This window comes from Mya arenaria, chromosome 11 (assembly GCF_026914265.1).
Source record: "Mya arenaria isolate MELC-2E11 chromosome 11, ASM2691426v1".
Classification (NCBI taxonomy): domain Eukaryota; kingdom Metazoa; phylum Mollusca; class Bivalvia; order Myida; family Myidae; genus Mya; species Mya arenaria.
This window is the reverse complement of record NC_069132.1, coordinates 68829106-68856325: the sequence shown is the minus strand read 5'-3', so window position 1 is coordinate 68856325 and position 27220 is coordinate 68829106. Positions and strand designations below refer to the sequence as shown.

At 36.6% G+C, this 27220-nt stretch overlaps 1 protein-coding gene across 1 annotated transcript; it reads left to right on the top strand.

Moving 5' to 3' along the window:
• Positions 1-6819: 6819 nt before the first annotated feature.
• On the top strand, positions 6820-26567 carry LOC128210001 (uncharacterized). The gene is made up of 10 exons (XM_052914292.1): positions 6820-6967; positions 7942-8054; positions 8799-8926; positions 9409-9549; positions 10465-10560; positions 10866-10980; positions 15087-15331; positions 16302-16401; positions 17539-17703; positions 19842-26567. The coding sequence occupies exons 1-10, from the start codon at positions 6936-6938 to the stop codon at positions 23282-23284; spliced, it is 4578 nt and encodes a 1525-aa protein (XP_052770252.1). The 5' UTR covers positions 6820-6935; the 3' UTR covers positions 23285-26567.
• Positions 26568-27220: the final 653 nt, after the last annotated feature.

The following is a 27220-nucleotide window of genomic DNA, read 5'->3' as shown; positions in this document are numbered from 1 at the left end:
TGTTGGTTTTGTTCTTATACGAGTCTTGAGTTATCTGAATTATATCCAACTCATACGTGTAAATTAACTGTAATTTGAATTATACTGGGAAACGTTTACTTTGTTTTCTTTCGTTCAATAATTTTTATATCAGAACGGTAACCAGTGGATATAGCTCTTACCGTGCAATAGTCCGTGCGGATAAATAACAACGACATTCACTTTTAGCCACGTTATTTTATGAACACTGTCCATGGTTTATGGTGTGTACAAATCAGTTACTAAACCCGATACAATTTTTGTTAGAGTTATGTCCAAATAATTCAGTGCAATTTACTCAAATCTGTACCATACTGAAAAGAGCTTTTATCTTTTCTGTCGTTCAATAATTCTCGAATTAGAACGGAAACATGTGGGTGGAGCTCTTACCGTGCAATACGTAGCGTGCGGATACATTACAACGATAGTCACTAATAGGCACGTACCTTGATGACCACTGTCCTTGATATAAGGTACAAGACAGTTACTAAACCCAATACCATTCTTGCTGCAGTTATATCCAAGTAATTCAGGACATTTACTTAAAGTTGTCCCATATTCGGAAGCGTTTACTTGTTTATCTGCCGTTCAATGATTCTCCTATCAGAACGGTAACCAGTGCTCGTACGTGCAATGCGTATCGTGCGGATACATTACAACGATATTCACCTATAGGCACGTTACTTTATGAACGCTGTCCATGGTACATGATACATGGTACAAAACAGTTACTTAACCCAATACAATTTTTATAAGAGTTATCTAAATAATTCAGAGAAATTAACTCAAATGTGCACCATACGGGTTTTCTTAGATTTCTGTTGTTCAATAATTCTCATATCAGAACGGTAACCAGTGTTTAACTTGTTTGCTTTAAATATTTGAGCACATGATGAAATATATCATCTTTAACAGTTAACAACGATGTCGTTAATCACGTTGTTAAGTTTAAGAAAGTTCTAAATATCTGCCCAATATGGTCCAAAACAGTAAGTAATACAATGATACAACTCGCGCTTCGCGCTCGTGTATCATTTAAATGAGCATGGAAATGGGTGTAGTAACTACGGCAAATTACCTAGGAAGCTGATGCCTAGTTAAATATTTAGAGAATATGACGGGACTTACTGGTTCAGTACAGTAGACACAAAAGACGCAAGCTAAACGTTTCGTTTGGGAAGCATTTTTTTTATCTCGGACAGTGTGGGTCGTAAGTTAGCGCAAAGAAACAGTCAGGCTCTTTCATATTGCATGTGCGTGGGAGTTGCGAACTCCATCGATCTAATCTAAAATCATATCCTCAATATACGCGTGGCAAGCAAAGAAGATCGCGCCCTTAAGTAAGATAAGTGACTTCTCAAATCTGATCTCCGATCATACCCTCAATATTCGCGTGGCAAGCAAAGAAGATCGTGCCCTTTTGTGAGATAATGGACTTGACCAACCTGATCAAAAATCATATCCTCAATATACTCGTGGCAAGCAAAGAAGATTGTGCCCTTTTGTAAGATCACGGACTTCTCGAACCTGATCTAAAATCATATCCTCAATATTCGCGTGGCAAGCAAAGAGCATCGTGCCCTTTAGTTAGATCACGGAATTCTCGAACCTGATCTAAAATCATATCCTCAATATTCGCGTGGCAAGCAAAGAAGATCGTGCCGTTTAGTAAGATAACGGACTTCACCAACCTGATCTAAAATCATATCCTCAATATACTCATGGCAAGCAAAGAGCATCGTGCCCTTTAGTAAGATCACGGAATTCTCGAACCTGATCTAAAATCATATCCTCAATATACGCGTGGCAAGCAAAGAGCATCGTGCCCTTTAGTAAGATAATGGACTTGACCAACCTAATCTAAAATCATATCCTCAGTATAGCGTTGTAAGCAAAGAAGATCGTGCCTTTTAGTAAGGTAACGGACTTCTCCAACCTAATCTAAAATCATATCCTCAATATTCACGTGGCAAGCAAAGAAGATCGCGCCCTTAAGTAAGATAAGTGACTTCTCAAATCTGATCTCAGATCATACCCTCAATATTCGCGTGGCAAGCAAAGAAGAACTTGTTCTTTAGTAAGATAACGGGCTTCTCCAATCTGATCACAAGTCATATCCTCAATATACGCGTGGCAAGCAAAGAAGATCGTGCCCTTTAGTAAGATAATGGACTTATCCAATCTGATCACAAGTCATATCCTCAATATACGCGTGGCAAGCAAAGAAGATCGTGCCCTTTAGTAAGATAATGGACTTGACCAACCTAATCTAAAATCATATCCTAAATATACGCGTGGCAAGCAAAGAAGAGCGTGCCCTTTAGTAAGATAATGGACTTATCCAATCTGATCACAAGTCATATCCTCAATATACGCGTGGCAAGCAAAGAAGATCGTGCCCTTTAGTAAGATAACGGGCTTCTCCAACCTGATCTAAAATCATATCCTCAATATACGCGTGGCAAGCAAAGAAGATCGTGCCCTTTAGTAAGATCATGGATTTATCCAATCTGATCACAAGTCATATACTCAATATACTCGTGGCAAGCAAAGAGCATCGTGCCCTTTAGTAAGATAACGGGCTTCTCAAACCTGATCTAAAATCATATCCTCAATATACCCGTGGCAAGCAAAGAAGATCGTGCCCTTTAGTAAGATAATGGACTTGACCAACCTAATCTAAAATCATATCCTCAATATACGCGTGGCAAGCAAAGAAGATCGTTCCCTTTAGTAAGATAATGGACTTGACCAACCTGATCTAAAATCATATCCTCAATATACCCGTGGCAAGCAAAGAAGATCGTGCCCTTTAGTAAGATAATGGACTTGACCAACCTAATCTAAAATCATATCCTCAATATACCCGTGGCAAGCAAAGAAGATCGTGCCCTTTAGTAAGATAATGGACTTGACCAACCTAATCTAAAATCATATCCTCAAAATACGCGTGGCAAGCAAAGAAGTACGTGCCCTTTAGTGAGATAATGGACTTCTCCAACCTGATCTAAAATTATATACTCAATATACGCGTGGCAAGCAAAGAAGAACGTGCCCTTTAGTAAGATAATGGACTTGACCAACCTAATCTAAAATCATATCCTCAATATACGTGTGGCAAGCAAAGAAGAACGTGCCCTTTAGTAAGATAATGGACTTGACCAACCTAATCTAAAATCATATCCTCAATATATGCGTGGCAAGCAAAGAAGAACTTGCCATTTAGTAAGATTGCGAACTTGACATGCACGTATAGACGTACAGATAATTTGCTTGTGATTTACGCCACCCATTTGCTGTTGACATTCAAGGAAAGAAGGTTGATATCCAACAAATGGTGATGAACCAGTTCAGAACTAAGGTAGAACTAGGGCGCTAAGGTATTTACCTTATCGTTGAAGATAACGCTTGGGAAAAAATAAAGTCAGAAGGGGTTTAAAGGTGATTTCATATAAACATATAAGTAACATTCATAAACACCTTACAACTTTGTTGATACAGAATAATGATTAGCGTAGTCAATAACAATGTTGACAGTGTTATTCTCTCGTCTCTTAAAATATGTTTCAGTGTAAATGTATTCTAAATGAAACTAGTTATTAAGTTTCCGCCTTAATTGAACTTATTACACTGTCTGAAGACTTTTCAGTGAAAAATCGTTTGAGAAGAAATGATTGTCCAAGGCCCGTCAGCAGAATGGCGAAAGTATGCAGAAGGGAAACCCAAGACACGTGGGAATGGACCGTCTCTGCGATGTGACGTCCGATGGACTCTTTGATTCTGAAGTCGCGTTGATATCGCATCACTGACGTCATAGTCTCGTGGATTTCGTCACAAGAGTTTTCCGCTGAATTCCTAACAAACGGAACCTCATTTCCGGCTTCCCCTGCCAATGAGTTAATGTCCGCAGGTCGAAGGTCAAAGAACACCGTCTTATGAACCCAAGAAGAAAACTCGTTGCTGAAACAAAATTGATAGGCTCCTCTTGACGTTTCAAATTCAAATTTCCCTTCTTTCACTTGTGATTTCTTATGAATAATTTTTCCATTCGGACTTCTTACGGAGACGTCTACGTCATTTTTTCCTCCTTTCATGACCCTATATTCGAGCACGTAATCTTTAGGACCCTCAAATTCCTCGCTGAGACAAAATCGTTTCCGGTCCGGAAGTTCAAACATCAGAGCTGTTCCGCTAGCGGAAACACTGCACATTATAAGTACACCAACAAAACACAAACCAATCATTTTTACTAGTAAGTTTGAGTCAATTCTGAGCAATCTATAAATACAAAACAATGACGTTGCTATTGCTCCAAAACTTCTCAAAACATGTTTATTTGGTAAGTCCCGTGGATTAATGTTTCGAAGTATTAAAAGGCGATTATTTTTTCTTCAAACCTTTTATTCCCTTAACATAACAGTATGTGTATTCATCAGCAGTACTTGTAAATGAAAGCGTATTAATTGATTTCAAGAAAAAAACATGTCGTCAGTTTCCAATCGTAACAACTCGGCCATCTCCGGCAAGTCATACCTGTTGGATAATGGCCGAGGTGATCCGATTGGCCAGTAAAATCTAAGTAGATCTTAGTGATGCACGGATAATTGTAGGAAATTCTATACTTGTGCCAGAGCAAAGAGCGACAGCTTGAACAAATGCTATTTAAACATGAGCATGATATTACGAGGGTCTGTAAGAACATCCATAAAATTGGTCAATATACATTCAGCAGGCTTTAGAACGTGGCCGCTGTGGCCATCTGTTACACTAGCTTAACAATGCGCCAACGATTGAGGAAAGACAAACAAATGGCATGGCTTGATACCCCCTTATAAGATATCAGATCGAAGTCAGAACATATGTACATTTACAGGGGCGGTCCCAAGATTTAGCATTAGAGGGGCGCACTTTGGGAATCCCTATCTCATTTCGAATCATTTTTTCGCAAGCAATATGCTGTCCGACGTCAAATTAACACATCAAAGTGAGTACATATGGCAATAAACAGGGGCGGACCTAAAATTTAGCATTAAATGGGTAGGACTTTGGGGTCCGCTTCTGCATGTTCGATACTTTTTCGCAAACCAATTAGCTCTGTCGTTGTCCGAAGTCAAATTTACACATTGAAGTAAGTAAGTACATACATGTGTATGTACTATGTACGGATACAGGGGCGATCCCAATACTTGACAAAAGTGGGGGCGCACTTTGGAGATCCGCTACCTCATCTTGAACTCTGGCACTGTCCGACGCCAACTATTACTGACTGAATGAAACAAAACCAACCCCAAGTTTTTTAAGCCTTCTGATGGGAAAGCCTATATACATCTTTTCTATTTAATTTGTTGCGGCAGGCATACATTCGGGTTGGCAAGTGACCTGACATTGTCCACCGAATTATTTGTATTGCCTAGTCTCATTTATCTAAAGGTTTGCCGTCCCGTAGAAATGGGAGAAACTGACTAGATTCAGCTCACAAGTGTTATATTATATTAGATTCTACTTAGGTTTAACTGCGCTAAATATGTTGAAAAAAAAAAACTGACCGACATTCATTGGCCAGTAAAATACCTAATGTATAGGGTAATGAATGATAGCAAACTATATAGACAAGGATTAAATCAATGTGTGGAGTCTTCCCTCTGTAATGTGCGACGTCAAACAGACACCAACAGATCCCTTCAGAGAAAAGCATGCTCAGCCCTAAAGGTTTCGCTGATGTTAATATTCAGTAAATTCTCAATCCACACATATACCGGGCTTTGCTTAATTGCATATTACCAACCAAGTAAACAAACGCACAAGTTATGAACGTACTTCAGTCTATAACGGAATGTTATACTATGAACGCACATCCGCCGCCTACAGGTGACGGACCGTTACACTATGAACGCATATCCGCCACCTGCAGCGGACTGTTACACCTCCATGAATTGTGAGAGTGCCTAGTAAGCGTCTCGTGGTATCAACAATTCAAACAAAGGTTTTACCGTTGTCCTATGTATGTATTTCTTTACACCTTCGGTCAACTTAAACCCGTGAAAGTGCAAGCACATATTACCTACTCGTTTTTGTGTTTATGAACCAGTCAATTGTAACCACGGCCCCCCTAGATCCGGGGGTATACCGGGGATAGCTGAGGAAATGGGCTGTGTTTTTACCTTCCGGCAGGTGGCCCCGCAGTGCCAGGTGAATGCGGTGGTTTTGTCTTCGCGCCAAAATTGCGGGGGGGGGGGGCTTTACCCAGGGTCCCTGGGTGCGGGGACATTTGGCGTGGATTTTACGAACAGTTCGTCCCCGCAGGGCGAGGATTTTACGCGGGCTTGACTGGTCGGAAAGTCCCCGCTTTTCCTCGGACCTGGGGGTCTGTGGTTACAATTGACTGGTCCATTATACTGAAGGGACCGTACGGGGAAGAGACAGTGGCGGGATGCAATGAAGTCCATGAGCGATACCTAGCTACCGCTTATTTTGAAAAGACCACTTGGTTCTTTTACGTGCTTGGTGATTAGCACGGGATACAACTTTTCCTTGTAAACCAGCACTGAGTACACCAAACACTACATTACATTTTAAATGCCCAGCACCTGGCACGGGAGCTACTTGTACCAACTATCAAACCGACAACATCCCGCCCACTTTAACCACTAGGCCACGGAATAAAAAATAGGCGCTACCAAGGACCAAAAAAAAACATACTCCCAAGCGCTACGATCGATTAAAGCATACTGTACGAACCCCGGTATAGAATGGGGCGTTTTGCTTGATATACGATGGTCTGTGAATTTCACAAGACAAAGATGTCTCAGCGGGAAAAACAAAAACATTACAAAAATTATTGAATTGTATACATTAATTATACATCTTAATACTTGAAATATGACGTAGCAAACTTATTGAAGAACTACATTTATGAAATGAAAGGTTCAGCATTCAAATCGTGGCAGAAGTAAGTCAGATTTTTGTTATGATCACTTGACAATTTTCGGATGATTTAACAATTCGGATTTAGTAGGACACATACTTTTTAGCCACGCCCCATATTTATGCCCCCACAAAGTGGCGGCATATAGGGTTGCCCTTGTCCGTACGTACGTCTGTCTGTCTGTACGTACGTACGTCCCGAAGATTGTTTCCGATCTAATTCTTGAAAACTGTTTGTCCAATCCTCACCAAACTTTAAACACATGTTTGTGACCATAATATCTTGATCAAGTTCGATAGTCATGGAAATCGCTTTAGTCATTTAGGAGTTACGGCCCTTTTTTGCCAAAAATACTTCAAAAATATATGTTTCCAATCTAATTCTTGAAAAGTATGTGTCCAATACTCACCAAACTTTACATACATGATTGTGACCATAATATCTTGATCAAGTTCGATAGCCATGGAAATTGCTTTTGTCATTTAGGAGTTACGGCCCTTTATTTGCAAAAAAAGACTTGAGATTATCCTGAATAATCATTATGGCTTATTTTCTGTGACAAAAAATCGAAGTGGGGGCATCCGTGTCCTATGGACACATTTCTAGTTTGATATGGTAAATGAATACATGGGGACCAAAAAAAAACAAAAAAAAAACATGAACATATATCATAAATATATATATATTTATCAATCAAAATCTTCCCCTAGTATTATTTATTATTAATATTCAAGGTTGAAATGTGAAGGCCTTCATACTGAGGGTGGTGTTTTTACAATACTCATGATTTTAAGTAGTAATATAGCAACTTTTTCCAAATAACTGGTTGCATTGGTGACAGAATACAACAAAGGTGTGTCCGATTAACATTACTCTGTCTTTGATAGAAACAGTTGTCATTTTATGAATAAATTAAAAAAAATAACAATGTGCCATTTTAGTTCAAGTTTTGATGCAAATTTGAACTTGTGATTTCAGTAATGTTTCCTTATTTGCAGGTCAGATAAGGTTATAAAAGATGCCCCCGTTCTCCATCTGTTGGCCTATGCTAGTGGCGGACTGAGAAGACTTTATCACCTCATCAAGACTGACTTGGTCCCTGACCTTTCTGGTACAATATAAGACAAATTCTTGGTCAAAGTCTACTTGTGTTAATAAATAAAGCCATTATCATCATCCTCAAAAGAAATTATGATTCAAACAATTGCCAGTAGTAAATCAATAATATGCTAAAAAGAGTTCTTTGTTTTCAATATCATCTCAATAACATCTCAAAAAGTATATGGTAGCATAATTTACTTTTTCTTATTTTTTTGGAGAACCAGCAGTGCGTTCAGTAAAGATGTTTGTGGCGAACGTTCGCTGTTTGGTTTCCCGCTTAACGTGTATGCGTAGCGTTGCAACAGGGATACAAAACAAAACATTTGCGAGCGTTTTGTAAACGCTCGCCTTACTGAACGCACTGAAGGATTCTGTACCAATCTGACCTCGGTCAGGGTATATCACTATTGTTGAAAATGTTAATATAAAATGGTAAAATTTGATCATGTTCACTCAAAAAGTGCCCAATTTCTTAGGGAATTACAAAAACTGAAATCCACACTAAGGGAAATATGTGTGAGTTGGTTGGGTAAGTGGAAACAAATATTTTCGTTTTTATGACTTATAGCTGTTTTTCTTGAAATGACAGTGAAGCCTGATTCTAAAGCTAAGAAAAACATAAATGCTGTATATTTTATTATTTTGCTGAAACATATTGGTTTAGAACATGTTAATTTGATGACAGTCAGAACTTTATTTGGCAAATGTTGATAAAAAATGACATGAATCACAATGACATCTTGCCTTTTAACAGAGTATGGGGCAAACACAACCGATGATGGACAGTTTGATCCAAAAGGAGAATGTGTAATAGGGCTGCGCTATCGTGTAAAGGAAATACTTGATGCTGCTGGCCAGACTGCAGTCGTGGTATTGGCAGAGGTGATGGATTCATTTTGTTATTATTTTCTGATATTATTCCAATAATTATCTCTTTTTAACTGAAATATTTTTTTATGTAAGTAATGCCACATATTTTGGTTCAGTCTTACATGTCAAGAAGTGTAGTATAAATACCATGGTCAACTTTGTCTTACAGGTCAGATTTTAGGATCAAAATATATGTACTGCAGATCAATACATAGTATTTATATTTTTATTCTGATAATTATCTCTTGTAAACTTAAATGATTTATGCCATGTACATTGGTTGAGTTTTACATGTCAAATGAGGTTTAAATAGCAGGGTCAATTTTGGCTAACATGTCTGATTTCAGGTTAAATAAATATGTTTAATACAGATAAACATGAATTAGTATTTACATAAAGTAGTTACTATGTTTCAGCCTGTTTGTAACGTCTTCGTAAGTGTAAATTGATATACCTGTATATGTTAGAGTAACCTTTGTATACTTCTTTTGCAGGACTTGTATAACAGGGACAGCGATGTGGTCATTAAGATCCTACATGCCAACTTCTATCCATTTGGGGCACAAGAAAGCTCCATTCTACAGAGGCTTGCGAGGGCTGACCCTCTTAACCACTCTCATACTCTGAGAATGATTGTAAGATTATTAGATATTTAGTTACTATATATGTATATTGATTTCACTTTCAATAAGACCCCAATTTTTTAAAACTCCTGAGATTAAATTCTGGGCCATTTTAATTTTAGATTTTATGGACGCATAAAAGGTCTACATTCTTTTATTGAAATACCTGATAGGGCATCAGGCTACCCTTAGTACTTAGGGTTTGAGCGAGGTAAAAGGGTCTGGTGCTGAAGAAAAGGGACAGGGTGCTAAGGATTAAAGGAGACATGGTGTCTGTGAATAACGTTATAAATTTGACAGAAAAATTGTTAGAATCTGTGTTTATTTAAAGTTATATTAGGTTTCAACTGCCAACTATTTGAAATATGTATGTATTTATTATCAAATTAAAAAAGAAATATATGAGTTATTTAAGCATTTAGTTCTTTGAAGACGGAATTGTTGCCTTTACCTGTCTCCATTAGAGCAGAAGGGAGCTACCAAAAACCGACAGGGTGTAGCATCACCCTCCTAGAACTCTTTAGCTTAAACCCTATCTTAGCGTCAGACGTTCATTATTTTGCTGCATATTTGTGTGAATTAAATGTAAGCTAGTATTAAAATGAACACAAAAGTTAAGAAATAACATCTCCCAGCTTTTTGCCAATTGTTACACTTGAACAGATTTAAGATGATTGATAATCGCAGTTCCAAATAAAAGATCTTTTAATGAAATGGGCTCATTGAAATATTCTCAACATTGAAATTAAGGAAACATGTAAGGAAACTTGTTTTCTTTTTGGTAAACATTGGAAGTTCCTTTAACTTGCTTGTTTTAATACCTTAGTTATGAAAGCACCGAGCATGTCCTCTTCGATGGAAGCATTTATATTATGATCATGAAAATACCTCTTGTATGCAGATCAAAATCTGTAGTTTTTCTTACAGACTTCACTGACCCATGACGACCACTACTGTCTGGTGTTTGAACCACTGGTACCCTGCCCACTCACAGAGGTGTTCAGTGATATCCCTCGAAGCCAGGTACCATTAGTTAGCATTTTATATTTAGCTAAATATTTCTCATTTTATAATTTAGTTTTTACTTTTACTACTTTAACTTGATCATATCCTTTTCAACTATTTCAAATGTATGAGCATGGGTACATTTTCATTTGTTTTATACATCATTTGGAATTCATAAGCTCTGCAGCATAAGAAATGTAAAATTCAATTATTATTTTTCATGAAAACTTTTTCTTTACATCGAAAATAAAATCTTTATATTTTTGTAAACATTGTATGGTGTCAGATAACAATGAATAATAAATGATACATTTCTTTCTCAGGTGTTGGCAGACATCCGTGTGGTAGGTCTGCGACTTCTGGCTGCGCTGGGGTTTCTTCGGCAGCAAAATCTCATACACACTGACCTGAAGCCAGATAACATCCTCTTCAAACGAGGTATGCTTAACAGAGTCAACAGGTTATTGCTACTTTATTATATTGGTAAATGTCTGTGGCAGGGCAAACTATTTTTTTATAGGAAGCAAGATATCACCTCAGGGGTGTAGAAATGGGCTGAAAGCCGGTAAAATAACCTGATTACTTTAGCATCTTCACCCGGCTATTTCCCCGCGTCAACAAAATAAAATCTGTTATTTTTAGCTCGACTATTCGAAGAATAGGTGTGCTATACTACTCGCCCCAGCGTTGGCGTCGGCGTCCGGTTAAAGTTTTAGGGCAAGTTGGGATTTTCACTTAAAAGTCCAATACCTTTCATTCAATTGAGTTAATACTTCACACAGTTGTTCAGGGCCATCACATGATGAGGTTAGATAACTCCATATTATTCTTTACACAGATTATGGCCCCTGATTGACTATGAAACTTACGTTAAAGTTTTAGGGCAGGTTGGGATATTCATAAATAACTTCCCTTTGTTCAATTGACTTAATACTTCACACAGTTGTTCAGGACCATCACACAATGAGGTTACATAACTCCATATTATCCTATATACAAGTTATGGCCCCTGATTGACTTAGGTTAAAGTTTTAGGGCAGGTTAAAGTTTTAGGGCAAGTTGGGATTTTCACTTAAAACTCCAATACCATTCATTCAATTGACTTAATACTTCACACAGGTGTTCAGAGCCATCACATGATGAAGTTAGATAACTCCATATTATCTTTTATACAAATTATGGCCCCTGATTGACTATGGAACTTAGGTTAAAGTTTTAGGGCAGGTTGGGATATTGTTTAATAACTTCTATACCCTTCATTTAATTGACTTAATACTTCACACAATTGTTCAGGACCATCACCCAATGAGGTTACAAAACTCCATATCCTTAATACAAGTTATGGCCCCTGATCAGGGTTCCCACGCTACCGGGAAAACGGTAAAAAGTCTGGAATATTGAAAAGTCTGTTCCTGGTCGTGAAAATGCCTTGAATTTTGCGATTAGAGGTTAAAATCGAGAAAAAGCCGGGAAAAGTAATATTTAAAGTTCGAACTGTTTTGGGTACGAAACTAGTAAAAGTAAGTACTCTCGATCATCTAGACGCTTGCATCTGACACTGTTCTGTTCAATTGACTCTGATCAGAGCGACTGAATGATCGAGACTAAGAAGGTTTCCGTTACCACATGCAAGCGTTTATTTGTCACTGCCGTCTGCATTTAAAAGTTATTTTAAACAAGAAATTGGCCGCAGTTTGTCGCGATTCGCTTTATATACGCTGTCAGTAAGAATCGTGGGTGCTATATACAACAATATTTTTATCTACAGTATGCTAATTAATGATCATGGATAATTAGCGATCTATGCATTCATCGAAATATATTTTAATACGTGAAATTGGCCCTAGTTCATTAAAATAAACTCGAGATACGCTATCAATAACATACATGAATGTTAATTGCAATGATCTAAATAGTCTGCGAAGTGCTACACAGCCTGGCAAATATTTGCTATTCAAGTGTGAATCTATGAATGATCATGCCTTTAGACTGACCTTGCTCGTATTTATAGACATTGAGAAGACCACAGTTCTCTGGCCAGTAGACATCATAATAGTTTTAAACTTGTGCAAAAAAGTCACTTATTTTGCATTTTCACCCATGGATTGATGAAGATTGATGGACAGATATAGCTGAATTGCATGCTCATTGATGCAAGAAGATTTTTTTAAAGAGAGTTCAACTCTTTTAAAATGACACTGGATGTTATGAGTTCAAGTTGTTCAATATTTGTTTAAAGCTTCCCTCTTACGGATTGAACAATTTGACAACTTTCTTACTTTTGTCTTGGAACGAGCCAATTTTGGCAAAAATCCATGAAAACCAATTATTTAAGACTGCTGGCAAACACAGATATTTATATTTAAGATAAAAAATTGGTGTTTTATGCATATTTATATAACCGTTAATAAACCATAAAACATAAATTTTCGAACATAAATATGAAAATTAGCGATCTGATCTTTTGTTGGCAATCTTTTATCGTTGGTTTCCAAATATTTACGTCAAAAGTTTATCTATCTCAGACAAAAAATGAAATAAGTTGTTAAAAAAGTATATATGAGAGTGCAGCTTTAAAAAATGTTCAGAAAGTAAGTTTTTGTTCAGAGAATAAAACTTTTTATACGCCCATCTTACGATGGCCGTATTATGGGAACACCCATGGCGGGCGGGCGGGCGGCTCCACAATGTTGTCCGCTCTCTAACTTGAACATTTCTCATCCAATTTCCACCAAATTTCATGAAAGTGTTTGTTGGTGAAATATCTAGGTCAAGTTTGATAACCAGCCAAATCGCTTTAGGCACTCCAGAGTTATGGCCCCCTGAATTTGTCAAAATTGGCCATTTTAGCTTTGTCCGCTCTCTAAATTGATCATTTCTCATCCAATTTCCACCAAACGTCATGAAAGTGTTTGTTGGTGAAATATCTCGGTCAAGTTCAATAACCAGCCAAATCGCTTTAGGCACTCCAGAGTTATGGCCCCCTGAATTTGTCAAAATTGTCCATTTTAGCTTTGTCCGCTCTCTAACTTGAACATTTCTCATCCAATTTCCACCAAACTTCATGAAAGTGTTTGTTGGTGAAATATCTAGGTCAAGTTCGATAACTAGCCTAATCGCTTTAGGCACTCCAGAGTTATGGCCCCCTGAATTTATCAAAATTGGCCATTTTAGCTTTGTCTACTCTCAAACTTGAACAGTTTTTATCCGAATTTCACCAAACTTGCTACTATAAATGTTTGTTGGTATATATTCTAGATATTATAGATAACTGAAGAATGTGCCATAGTTCCCTGAAATACAGAAGTACTTGGTAAATACAATTTTGCATGAAATCCTCAGTAAATATCAAGGGCTTGGTCCCCAAAGGTTCTAAGTGCCTATGAAAATTATAGACATTTTAGCACCTTTTGACTCGAAACCCTCGAATTAAAATAATTTTTTTCTACTGTTAATGCCATATGGTGCCAAATCATTTGCTTCTTGTTTTAATGTGATATTTGATTATATTTACCTTAGGCATGCATTTATCCACCAATTACGAAAATTGGTATTGTTAGGAGACCAACCGGCACCAAACCATGCTGGCTGATCAGGGTCCACACTGTTCTATGCACATATAGTAGGTAAGCCTTTAAGTTTCCAAGTAGCAAACACAAATATCCTAGACCCTGATCATGCCAGCTGATCCATGTCTACACTGTTCACAGAGGCCAGCATGCTAAAGGTTAATCATGTTGTTCAATAAATGTCTAAGAAGTTCAGAAAGTGAAAGGTTTTGTTTTTGAGAATAAAACCCTTTGAAAATGACATTTGATGTTATTTAACAAGTTGTTTAATAAATGTCAAAAATGGCAAATAAGTTATTTCACTGAAATGTTTTGTGTAATAACTGTGAAAAAGGTTGAGAGAAAGTCTGGAATTTGCAAAAAAGAGCTTGAAAAAGTCTGGAAAAAGTCTGGAATTTTACTTAAAGAAAAATGTGGGAACCCTTGCCTGATTGACTTAGGTTAAAGTAAAAGTTAAGGGCAAGTTGGGATTTTAATAAAAAAAACTTCTATACCGTTCATTAAATGCACTTAATAAAATTCAAAATTATTTACGACCATCTTACAACAAGAAACATAACTCCGCTTTAAGCCTCAAAACAAATAAAGGCCCTTGAATTTTTATTTTTTTTATTTTTTAATTTCCTTTGAAAGGCATATTTGTATATTCTTAACCACATTTTCATAATGGGAAATCAAGTTATTTGAATGACTTGCGTCATTGTTTGGGCTGGTGGGAGGGCAGCATCAAAGTCACCTTTTGTATCAAATAATTTTAGTTAGGTTTGACATAAAGAGACCAAACTTGGTATTATTACATCGTTATTGTATTCAATGTCAAAGCGGCGTAGTCGAGTGCGCTGTCTTACGACGGCTCTTGTTATATTAGGAATAAATTTTTTGGCTCATTCAAGAACATCTTTTTTAGAATTAATGTTATCATGTTTTAAGCAACATTAATTTTTTTTTAACTAATGAACGATTTTCTTCTTATAGCTAGAGACCTTGACAGTGTACACATCGTTGATTTCGGCAATGCCCTCAACTACGTGCACAGTGAAGTATCCCTCTACTACAAAGATTTCCGCCTCCAGACACCACTTTATCGGGCCCCGGAGGTGATGTTTGGGCTCCCGTTTGGCCCCGAGATTGACGTCTGGTCCCTCGGGTGTATCCTCGGAGAGCTGTACCTGGGACGCCCGATCTTTATGGGCTCATCACAACAGGAGATTCTTACACAAGTATTGATTCTACGATAAAATCTGTATTTGTTTCGTATATAAATTGAATGTAATCCTTTTGTTGACCATATGACCTTCAATTGAGAAATTGTCAGATAACCAACAATATTTTGTGTGTCCTATATTTTCATGATCCGGAGAATTTTCCAGAGAATAAATACTCGACCATTTGACTGTTTCAAAGATGATTTTTCATCATTTTGGTATTCTGCAGCCATTTGGTGTATACTAATTTATTTAAGCTCGATTATGACGAAAGCTGATAGCTTATAAGATCACTCTCGAGTCCGCTTCCTGGGCAGAAACCAGTACTGTGTCCTTTTTGAGAGGTCATGAGAAAGTACCCCTGGTGGGGAACGAACCCACAACCTCCTGGGTGAGAGGCGGACACCTATACCACTAGACCACTCTCACTCCTGCAGCCATTTGTATATTAACCTATGATAAGTTATCCACGTGTTATATCTAGGCTAGTCTGGACATTTAAATTATTTGGTTGGTAAATAGTAATTATTGATCACACATTGACCAATCGATAAAGTTTGGCTAACTTTGATCAAACCAAAGAATTACCTCAGTATCCAGTTTCACACAATAGGCTGTTGTGTGAGGTTTAAAATTTATTCATAAACTGTTTTTATACTTTTTTAAGGGTTTGTTTTGGCCATTTCATAGGGGCTGAATATCAGACCCATTCCAAAGGCAACCTAGTCTTATTTTTTCCCAATCACAATTTTATAATCCTGAAAAATTGACTGGTATTTAACAGTCTTCACACAAACACACAATTTGTAGGGTTTTATTTAAAAGTTACTTTGCATGGAAATGCCCAAATTGACTTGAAAAACCAATTATTATTTTTTTAATTTTGAGAAGCATTCTTTTCCCAAAAAATTTGAGAAATTCCTGACTTAATATTCAATCAATGTTTTTTCTTTTATGAGTAACTGTATGTGAATAATGATTTCAGATAGTGAAGGTATTGGGACCATTTCCAGCCAGTGCATTCAGAGCAGGAAAGTACTTTGAAACATACAAAGAATTTACTTCAGAAGAAAACCACACCAACAGTAAGTAAAACGTGACATTCTTGCATACCAGACTTGGGTGTCTGGTCATATGACCAGTTCTGGAAAAAGCTGTCCTACACACCCCATGTAAGATAGTTATGTGCAAAAATGCACCACTTTTTATTTCTTTTACTGTATAGTTTTCATATAAAAATCACATTATGCAATTTCAATAAAGCGAAATCTAATAAATGAGTATGCTAGACTTTTAGTTCAAATTGGAAATAATTGTTAAAAACAGGATTTTTACGATTTGATGTCAATAGTGATCTTAAAATTACTACCAGTACACTTCATGACATCAGTTAAAAAATGTTGCCCCCACTTTTTAGTGAAATGTACAAAAACATTGTATTTTAAAGTCAGTTTTTCCTCAAATTGATAATTTTGAGTGCATGAGAAAATATTTTTATGTTTTTTCGGGTCTGTATAAAAAAAAATTGACCCTCAGGCACACTTGCATGGCTGGTTACCTCATACGCTTGTGCCCTCGGGCTGGATTTTTCTATCAGGACGAGAAACACATGAAAGATACTTATATACTCTATTATACATCACTTTTATTATTTAACATACAGGCAGTACTTCTTGAAATTGTTTATCATTTCACTTTGAACTTGTCAGCAGCATAAGTTGCTATTTGAAAACTGTTTGTTTTGGTAAAATGGATAATCATATTCTTATTGAGTTACCATACATGTACTTTTGATGATTAAACAAAAACATAAAACCAAATTAGTGGACATATGATTCATGATGATTGTGTTATATAACAGAATGTAGTTGTTTGGGGCATCCTGGGTTATGTCTGCTTTTTTGTTTTTGACGAGTTTGAAGGAATCATGAAAACATGCATCATTAAAATATGTTAGCGATATTTTGGCAATTTTTAAGTGGGGAATTTGTGGCCATGTAGCTATTGATGGAGTACCTCATTTATAAAGGCTTATACTTGTTTAACTGTACACAAATCATATGCTTTAAAATGTTTTGATCATAAAAGTCAAATGACTTTAACATAATGTATTAATATTAACCGTTTTCTTTCCATCTATCCAGTGTTGACCTATATTGAGCCCCATTTAAATATGTCTTTTGTTGTCCAGAATATCACTGATGACTTTCCTGTGTTTCCAGGCACGCTGGCTATGATGGACCACCTGCACTGTGGTGATGTGATGTTTGCCAACCTCATTACTGGCCTGCTCACATATAAAGCGGAGGAGAGGTTGACGGCAAGTGCGGCCGCCAAACATCCTTTCTTCGCCAGCCATCTACCTCTGTCCTTCCTGGTTGCACCAGGTGAGGACAAACTCTGATTTCTTTTTATTTCAATGCATTTTTGTGTCGCCTGAAATGGCATATAAGGGTTATTTTTGTCATCGGCGGTGGCGGCGTCCTCGTCCGGTTTTCACTTGTCTGGGGCATATCTCGTGAACTATGAGTGGTATCAACTTGACAACAGGTTTCAGGATGATCATATGTAGATAGATTTCATTGAGGGCAAGTGCAGAGCACAAGAAATGTTACTCTTGCTTCCATATTTTTAGAGTTATTGCTCTTTGTTAATTTTTATGCTTAATGTTTTGTCCATGGCATATCTTGTAGAATATAACAGTTATCAACTTAAAACTTCATTTAAGGAATGAATTGCGGGATTGATGTCATTCTCGGGGTATGAACGCAATTGGGCTGGTCTAAGTGTGTGGAGTCTGAAGGACTCCACGCATACTTTGACCAGCCCAATTGCGTTCATATCCCCGATAATGACATCAACCCCGCAATTCTTTCCTTATATTTACACCAATAGTTCATTATTTTATTCAAGAAACGTTAAAAAAATACTTCCATTTCATTTCGGATTACCTTTCAGTAATTCTTTCTTACCCATTCTGTAAATAGGACGACCCGACTGTTACCGGAAACATTTTTTTCAAATGACGTCTTAATAACGCGGGAAAAGATCAACCACTTGAAATCACTTTTAAACGTTAAATTGAAACACTTTTGGCAACAAAACTTTTAATATATAATAAGTTAGCACTTTCTAAAATGTTAATTTATATTTTACGTGACCTGCTGACACAATACAAACAATAACAAGATCAAAAGTTTTCATGTATATTGTGAGATGAATTGCGATCCGAACATATCCGAAGATGTTGCGTTCATCAATTGATGAACGCAATTGCCGAAAGGCAATTCATTTAAGGAATGAAAGTTGAGGTGTAAATATATGTACATAGATCTCATGGAGGGCAAGTGCAGTGCACAATAACAGTAACTCTTGCTTTCTTAGTTTTAGAGTAATAGATTTTTGTTAATTTTCATGCCTTAATGTTTTGTCTGGGGCATATCTTGAAGAATATAAGAGATATCAACTAAAAACTTCATACATGTAGCTAGGTATCAACCTGAAACTTAATAGGTAGATAGATTTATACATTGAGGGCAAATGCAGTGCACAAGAACCGTAACGCTTGCTTCCATATTTTTAGAGATATTGCCTTTTGTTTATTTTCGTTGTTATTTTTGTCCAGCTTAACGTTTTAACCTTCAATTCAAATGCCACCTACACATGAAAGTTAAATGGCAACATCATTGTCTATAAATGAATAAAATGCCAATCCAACAGCTATAATGTCGACAGTAAATCATTCGGCAGGCGACACGTCCGACTCGCGGAGTTCTAGTTATGTTTTACTCATTTGCCTTTAATGATCAAAAGAAAAGAAAAGATATATCTACGTGTACAGTTAAAAATATAAGTCTTTATAATTGTTTTCTTTTCAATAAATAGCTAATCTTCTAAAATGCACTAACACATCTTTGCATTCTAATGATGGACAGCTTACCTTAAAACTGTTCCACTTGGTATAATTAATTGCTGTGTTATACACTTTACTTGGGTTGACAGTATTAAAGGGACTGGCTCATGGTGTGTAAAATGCACTTTTTTGATAATGAAATGAAGTGTGGCAAATCATTAGTAGTGTTAAAACTAAGATACTGACGGTTGGAACCCTTCACAAATGTTGATATTTGCTCAAATATTGGCTTTGAAGACCACAATTCAAGTTACTAACAGGTTTCGGTAAGTAGGTGTTGGGTGATTGGTTGATTGACAATTATCACAGGATGTTATCAAGGTTTTGTTAAAGGTCAAAATATCCATCACTGTTGTAGAAGTCCTTGTGGTCGAGTGGTAAAGACCTTGCATTTCTAATCATTTCTTGACTTTACTTGCACCGCACTAATGCCAAAATATTGTTTTATACTTTAATTGTAATACTTTTTGCAATTTTATTATCATAGAGAAAATAATGTTAAAATTAGTGTTTTACCGGTAAAACACTAATTTTAAATCCCTTTTAACAACCATTAAAAAACCCACATTAAAATGCATATATACTTTTCGCTACTATTTCTTTTTTTTTCAGGTGAAAATACAATTCCTGCACAAGGTCTGGACAGCTCAATTTATCCTTACTCCCCAGCAGTAGCTTATAGCACCAAGAAAAGACAACTCTCGCCTTTGGAACTCCTTAGATTGGGAACAGTAGAATTACCTCCCTTTGATCACAAATCTACAGTTGTTAAACCATTGCCAAATAGGAGAATTGGCGGTTTTAAACATGACGATGGATATGGGAATAACTCTATATCCAATTCAATTGATGAAGATAATGAAAAAAAACGAATTGGGGGGAATGATTTGTCCGCTGTAAGAAATATGGCCCACGGCATCGAGAGCGGGAAGTTTTCTGACAGCGTTAAGAAGCAGATGTCAAAACTTTTGGATGCAATCAAACAGGAGCAAGATTTAGTGGAAGATGACTTTAATAGACGTGATGATAGTGGTAGAGGAGCAAGAATAGAAACCCATGGCAAAGGGGTTGTTAGGCCATGTCCAAAATATGGGGAAGTTAGTTTTATAGAAGTGGAAAAATCGACAAGAGATGACACTGATATGCTCAAAGATTTCCGGCATGAAAATATTTCTAAAAAGGAAAGTCATTATGAGACAAAAGGAGCCAGACAAATGGGATATGATGATGATCCAGGCAAGAACATTCCAATAAGAAATTATCAAAAAACTGCTTTTGTGTCTCCGATGAGAAATGATTCCCCATGTGAGAGGAATTTACAACTTGGGCGAAATAATACAGGTTTCAATGCAAAGAATCTTGTACATGTCTCCGGTCAGGATGAGAGAATCTTACACCACCCCACTCACAATCTCACAGCTGGGAGAAAGTCTTCAACTTGTGTGAAAGAAATTCACCCAGCAAGAAAAAGAAGGGCAAGTGAGGTTTTTCTCAATCAAAATTCTGATGAAGAATACGTGGATCTACTTTCACCGGTGACTATTAAGCATGGAGGCAAGATGGCGAAAAGATATAATAGTGGAAATAATATAGAGTCAGAGAGTAGACAACTTCTTAGAAAAAAACGGGGTATTATAGTCCATAGTTATAAAAGCCAGGTGTCTGAGAAATCTGTTCATGGACATCATGGTGAAGATTTTATGACAAAATATCAGGAAAACGAGTCATTAAGTATTGAAAGGCCAAACAAGAAACTGAGAAGTGGAACTATGTCAAGTCACAGTCAGTTTCATGACAACAGCTTTCAGGATGATTTTCCATCAACAGCGAGCGAGTCGGAAGATAACGACTCAAGGATTCGTAGGCATAGAAGAGCAGAGCAAGATAAGAATGTTAGTGAAAATGAGACAGTCAAGAATAACACAAGTGGGATAGTGGGAAGAGTGACTGGCAGTAGGATTGCTAATGAAGATAAGGTATCTGGCAGTTGGAGTGTTAATGAAGAAAAGGCATCTGGAAACTGGAGTGTTAATGAAGAAAGAGCAACTGGCCTTATGATTGCGAATGAAGAAAAGGTATCTGGCAGTTGGAATGTTAACGAAGAAAAGGCATCTGGAAACCGGAGTGTTAATCAAGGAAGAGCAACTGGCAATAGGAATGTTAATGAAGAAAAGGCATCTGGAAATTGGACTGTTAATCAAGGAAGAGCAACTGGTAATAGGAATGTTAATGAAGAAAAGGCATCTGGAAATTGGACTGTTAATCAAGGAAGAGCAACTGGCAATAGGAATGCTAATGAAGAAAAGGCATCTGGAAATTGGACTGTTAATCAAGGAAGAGCAACTGGCAATTGGAATGCTAATGAAGAAAAGGCATCTGGAAATTGGACTGTTAATCAAGGAAGAGCAAATGGCAATAGGGATGTAGATTACGAAAATAAATCTGGCAAAAGGAATGTTTATCAAAGAAAGGTATCTGGAAATTTTGGTGTTAATGAAGTAAGAGCAATTGGCATAAGTAATGCTGATGAAGTGAGAACAAGTGGCAATAGAGTCAATGTCAGTTGGAATGCTAATGAAGAAAAAACAACTGGCAATGTTCATGAAGGAAAGACATCTGGCAGTTCAAATGTTAAGGAAATAAGTGCAGTTGGCAATAGGAATATTAATGAAGGAAAGGCAGCTGGAAATAGGAACGCTAAAGACAGAGCAACTGCCAATTGGAAAGTTTATGAAAGAAGAGAAACCAGCAAAAGGAATGTTAATGAAAGAATAGCAATTGGCATTGTGAACTATGATGCAGGAAGAACAGCAGACAATAGGAGTGCTAATGAAGGAATAGCAATTGGCAATGTGAACTATAATGCAGGAAGAACAGCAGACAATAGGAGTGTTAATGAAGGAATAGCAATTGGCAATGTGAACTATGATGCAGGAAGAACAGCAGACAATAGTAATGCTCATGAAGGAAGAGCAACCATCTACAAGAATGTAAATGGAGGAAGGAAGGTAAATAGAGTTACTAGTGGTGTTGGAGTTTATGAGGAAAGAGTGGGAAGGTGTAGGCATGTTAATGGAAGAAATAATATTGATGGTAGAGCAACCGGCAGTCATATTGTGGACAACACTGAAGAAGAGTTACCAACACCTATCAGAGTGGATAAAAGTTATTTAGAAGGTAACACAAACATGTCGGAAAGCCCAGAGATTGTATACAGTGTGCAGGATGAAAGTCATGAAGATAAAAGTATGGTGGAAAGTGCCCCAAGAAATAAGAGGGCAAGATCTTTTAATGTAAAAGTGAATATAAATGGAGGAATGACAGTTGGGTCATATAATAGAAAATCAAAAGAAGATGATAGAAAAATTGTGGAAGAAACTGAGATGTATGGGAAAGAAATGAAGCAAAAACTGGAAAGCAATAAGAACAATCCTAGAGACCAGTTTTCATTTACTGGAACGCCTTTGACAGAGTTGAAGAGCTTGCGTAAATATGGAGGTATAGCAGAAAGAATTGAGCAGCAGAGGTCTAAGAACAGAAAAGGGGCTAGGAAAAGCCTTCCATTTGACGTGTCTCCCAATAAAGAGAAGACAGAGTTGTCTGGAATTACTTACATTAACTTGGTTGATGATTTAGATGCAGCTGAACAGAGGGTTGTACCAACTACTGAGAATAGTGATTATGAGCTAGAAAGTGATATTGGAAGTGTTTCTGACTATGAAGAAAGTGGGGTTCTTGAAAATTCTGCAAGTTCCTGGAACACTCAACAACCAGTCAGGTCACATAAAGTTAATCGTTCACAGTCTAGAAGCAATGTTGAAGATAGTCAAACGTGTAATGTCAGAGATGGGGCAGATGCCAAACTCATTAAAGATGGAGGACGTGCGAAATGTGTAAAAGATGGGACACATCCAACACTTGTAAAAGATGGGACACATGTAAAACTTGGATCTAGACAGTCATTACCAGGAGTGGGGAAAGTGAAGATTAATAGACAATTTAATGATACTTATGTGATTGATTTTGAAAGTCCAATGAGAGATAACAGAAAATGAGAGTGTATAGATTTGCTTGAGGCTATCGTTTTAATAAGTGTACCACAAAATGTATCAGAATTTCAGTGAAATGTACAGTGAGTGTCTCAAATCAAAGCGAAAGGTGTTACTTGTGAAAAAAAAATCTTTGTCAAAATGACCCCAAAAAACTTTTGAATTGAGATTTTAAATACTCAGAAATGTTGATTTGAAAAAAGCGATTGTAGGATTGTACATGCGATGAAAAGATGACTCTTTAGAACTGTATTGTAGAAAAAAATATTGTGCAAATCGAAGCATAAAATATATTAACTAGTTTGTTGTACTCAATTTGTAGTAAACTGCAAGTGTTATTGTATTTAAATGTTTTAGCTAGGTTTTGAAAAGACACAGGGTGCTGTGTCTGGCTGTAAAGGATTTAAACATAATGAATTTTACAGAATATGTTAGGAATTGTGCTTTATTGAATGAAGTTTTACTTAATTTTAGGTTTAACTGCCAAACATGTCAAGTTTGCATGCATTTATAACTTATTAAACTTCCTTTAACCCTTTACTTCATGTCAAACCAAGCCATATTAGGTCTGCCAGTGTATGGCTTATCAGTACATATCAATACCCCTTCTTCATAAAATATTATTGGTAATTACTGGAAAATTGACTCTCATGCATTACAAACCCATTTTCCTAGTATTTCTTTTGGTTTAATCAATTAGTAATCAATGTAAAGTTTGTAGAGAATTAAATTTCCAATCCAGTGATATAAATTTTATTATGTTGTCTAAACTTATTTCTGCATAGTATTTATAAACAAACGGAAAAACATGTGAAAAGTGAAATAAAATCTATATTTTTTTTGTCAATATTTTATCAGATTTTGGATCATATGCATTTGCAATTTTATGGAAACGTCTTTTGACAACATAACTATGTTTTTTTGTGTTAAAATGCCCCATACGACCCATGAATGAACAATGTCTTGTAGGTTCTTTTCAAATAAGAAAGATATTCAATGCAATAATGAAAAATAGTGGATTAAATTCATTTCCTGGTTAGGTTACAAAAATGGTAATTTCTTTCTTAAAATAGCTGCACTCACCACACATACCAATACATTGTTGGTTGGGTAGTATGGACTTTTTTGACACCAAAAACATACGGTATTCATTAAGTATAAAGACTTTTTCGGAAAAAACTGCAAATGCTTTTTGATTGGAAATCTAATAAAATTTTCTTTCGTTAAATTTGCTCAACTCCTTATGACAGCTACACATGCTGCAAAGAATAAATGTATTATGCTTGCTAAATTTTGTACCTCAAAACTTAATAATTTTTTTTATATTATTAAAGTGACACTCTTATTCAAAATCAATACATACACATGTATAACAAACATCAATTTTGACTGATAAACCTTTAGTACTTACTAAAACTTACTAAATGATGCATTTATGGAAAATATTAATTACTGATAAAAAGATTGTAGTCGTGTATTTAATAGCAGAAAGTGCAAAAATATTAAAAGATTGAGGAATGCTAAAAGATTTACTGTGGTTTACTATAGTCTCATAAAGTAAAAATACCATAATTATGCTCAATTCTTTCAAATTAAAACTCGGTATCCTTCATAAGAACCATTGTTTTAGACATTTATTCATCCTTTTTGGAATATTAAAACAATATTATTAATTGTAGTAAATCTTATCTGGGAGTAAGTGCATCGTAAAACATTTTTTGTTTGTGGTCTTTAACTGTGGAAAGCCCTTATAGCCCTGCATGCATTTAGATGTTGTTTTTTCTGTTCATGATATTGGAAGTGTTTCTGACTATGAAGAAAGTGGGGTTCTTGAAAATTCTGCAAGTTCCAGGAACACTCAACAACCAGTCAGGTCACATAAAGTTAATCGTTCATAGTCTAGAAGCCAAATAATTTTTATGCCCCCTTTTGAAAAAAGTGGGGTATATTGTTTTGCACATGTCGGTCGGTCGGTCGGTCGGTCGGTCGGTCGGTCGGTCTGTCTGTCGGTCGGTCGGTCGGAATACCAAATGGTTTCCGATCAATAACTTGAGAACGCTTTGACCGAGGGACCTCATACTTGGTATGTGTATTGGTCATCACCAGCAGATGAACCCTATTGATTTTGAGGTCAGTGGGTCAAAGGTCAAGGTCAGTGTGACCTTTACATGAAAAACGGTTTCCGATCAATAACTTGAGAACGCTTTGACCCAGGAACCTCATACTTGGTAGGTGTATTGGTCATGACCAGCAGATGAACCCTATTGATTTTGAGGTCAGTGGGTCAAAGGTCAAGGTCAGTGTGACCTTAACATGAAAAACGGTTTCCGATCAATAACTTGAGAACGCTTTGACCCAGGGACCTCATACTAGGTAGGCTTATTGGTCATGACCAGCAGATGAACCCTATTGATTTTGAGGTCAGTGGGTCAAAGGTCAAGGTCAGTGTGACCTTTACATGAAAAACGGTTTCCGATCAATAACTTGAGAACGCTTTGACCCAGGAACCTCATACTTGGTAGGTGTATTGGTCATGACCAGCAGATGAACCCTATTGATTTTGAGGTCAAAGGTCAAGGTCAGTGTGACCTTAACATGAAAAACGGTTTCCGATCAATAACTTGAGAACGCTTTGACCCAGGGACCTCATACTAGGTAGGCTTATTGGTCATGACCAGCAGATGAACCCTATTGATTTTGAGGTCAGTGGGTCAAAGGTCAAGGTCAGTGTGACTGTAAGCTGAAAAAAGGTTTTCTGATTGTCCATATTTTATTTTCTTATATAGTAGACAGTAGAAATTTATATGTCACTAAATGCATGAGTTGAAGTATCAGTTTTCAGTGAACATCTAGTTTAATTATGCCCCCCTTCGAAGCAGAGGGGTTATATAATTGCTTTGCACATGTCGGTCGGTCTGTTGGAAGACCAAAGCTTGTCCGAGTGATAACTCAACAATTCCCGGACCTATGGTCATCAAACTTGACATGAAGATTAGGTATGACCAGTAGATGACCTGCCTCATATGCATCCAATGACAAATCAGCTGTCATTTCAGTCCATGCATATTTCATTCAATTGTCCAAATATTTCTGGCAACTTGGCGCTCAGGGGGCATAATGTTTGACAAACATCTCTTGTTTTTTTTTTAAAGTGACACTCTTATTCAAAATCAATACATACACATGTATAACAAACATCAATTTTAACTGCAAACATGCATTTAGATGTTGTTTTTTCTGTTCATGATATATTTATTCATACTTATTTTGCTTTACTGAATGACTAGTTAACCAATTTTTATATACTGGTCAGTAATAAAAAGCAAAGTATATATATGTATTATTTTCGTCAATTTTTTTAAGTACTTGTGTATTTTTTATGTCAGTACATCAAATCTTACCATACATACTTCAAAAATAGCACTTTACAAAATAATACGAGTTTTTAATCTGAAAGTCATGATGTTAGGGAATGTTGGCCCTGACAGGAGCTAGCTCATAAGAGGACTTATCTGCCTTTCAACACTTATGCCAAATTCAGAGTTGAAACAGAGACCCATGTCATTAGATTTCAATCAAGTGTTATCTTACTTAATTGTCTGGTACCCTTGATGACAATTCAACCCAATCCCATAAGAATATTGGCAAAGTCTAAGGTAAACACAGGAAAGTCCAACTGGTAATGGTAAAATCTTTGTGTAATAAGCCTAAACTGGTAATAATACATGATACATGGTTTGTAGTAATGTGAGAGCCAAAAATGGTAATGGAAAGGTCTGAGGTAGAAATGGGAAAGTCCAAGTGGAAAGTTTAAGGTGGAAATGTGAAATTCCAAGTGGTAATGGAATAACCTTAACTGGTAATGGTAAAACCCTAGTTTAGTAATGGAAAAGCCTAAAGTAGTAATGATACAAGATACATGGTTTGTGGCAATGTGAGAGC

What these genes read in the sequence shown, in the direction of transcription:
- LOC128210001 (XM_052914292.1), top strand. Translation starts at nt 6,936, where the DNA reads ATGAAAGGTTCAGCATTCAAATCGTGGCAGAA. An exon ending in GCATTCAAATCGTGGCAGAA is followed by an intron (nt 6,968 to 7,941) that starts GTAAGTCAGATT and finishes CCTTATTTGCAG; the next exon opens with GTCAGATAAGGTTATAAAAG. An exon ending in GTGATATCCCTCGAAGCCAG is followed by an intron (nt 10,561 to 10,865) that starts GTACCATTAGTT and finishes TTTCTTTCTCAG; the next exon opens with GTGTTGGCAGACATCCGTGT.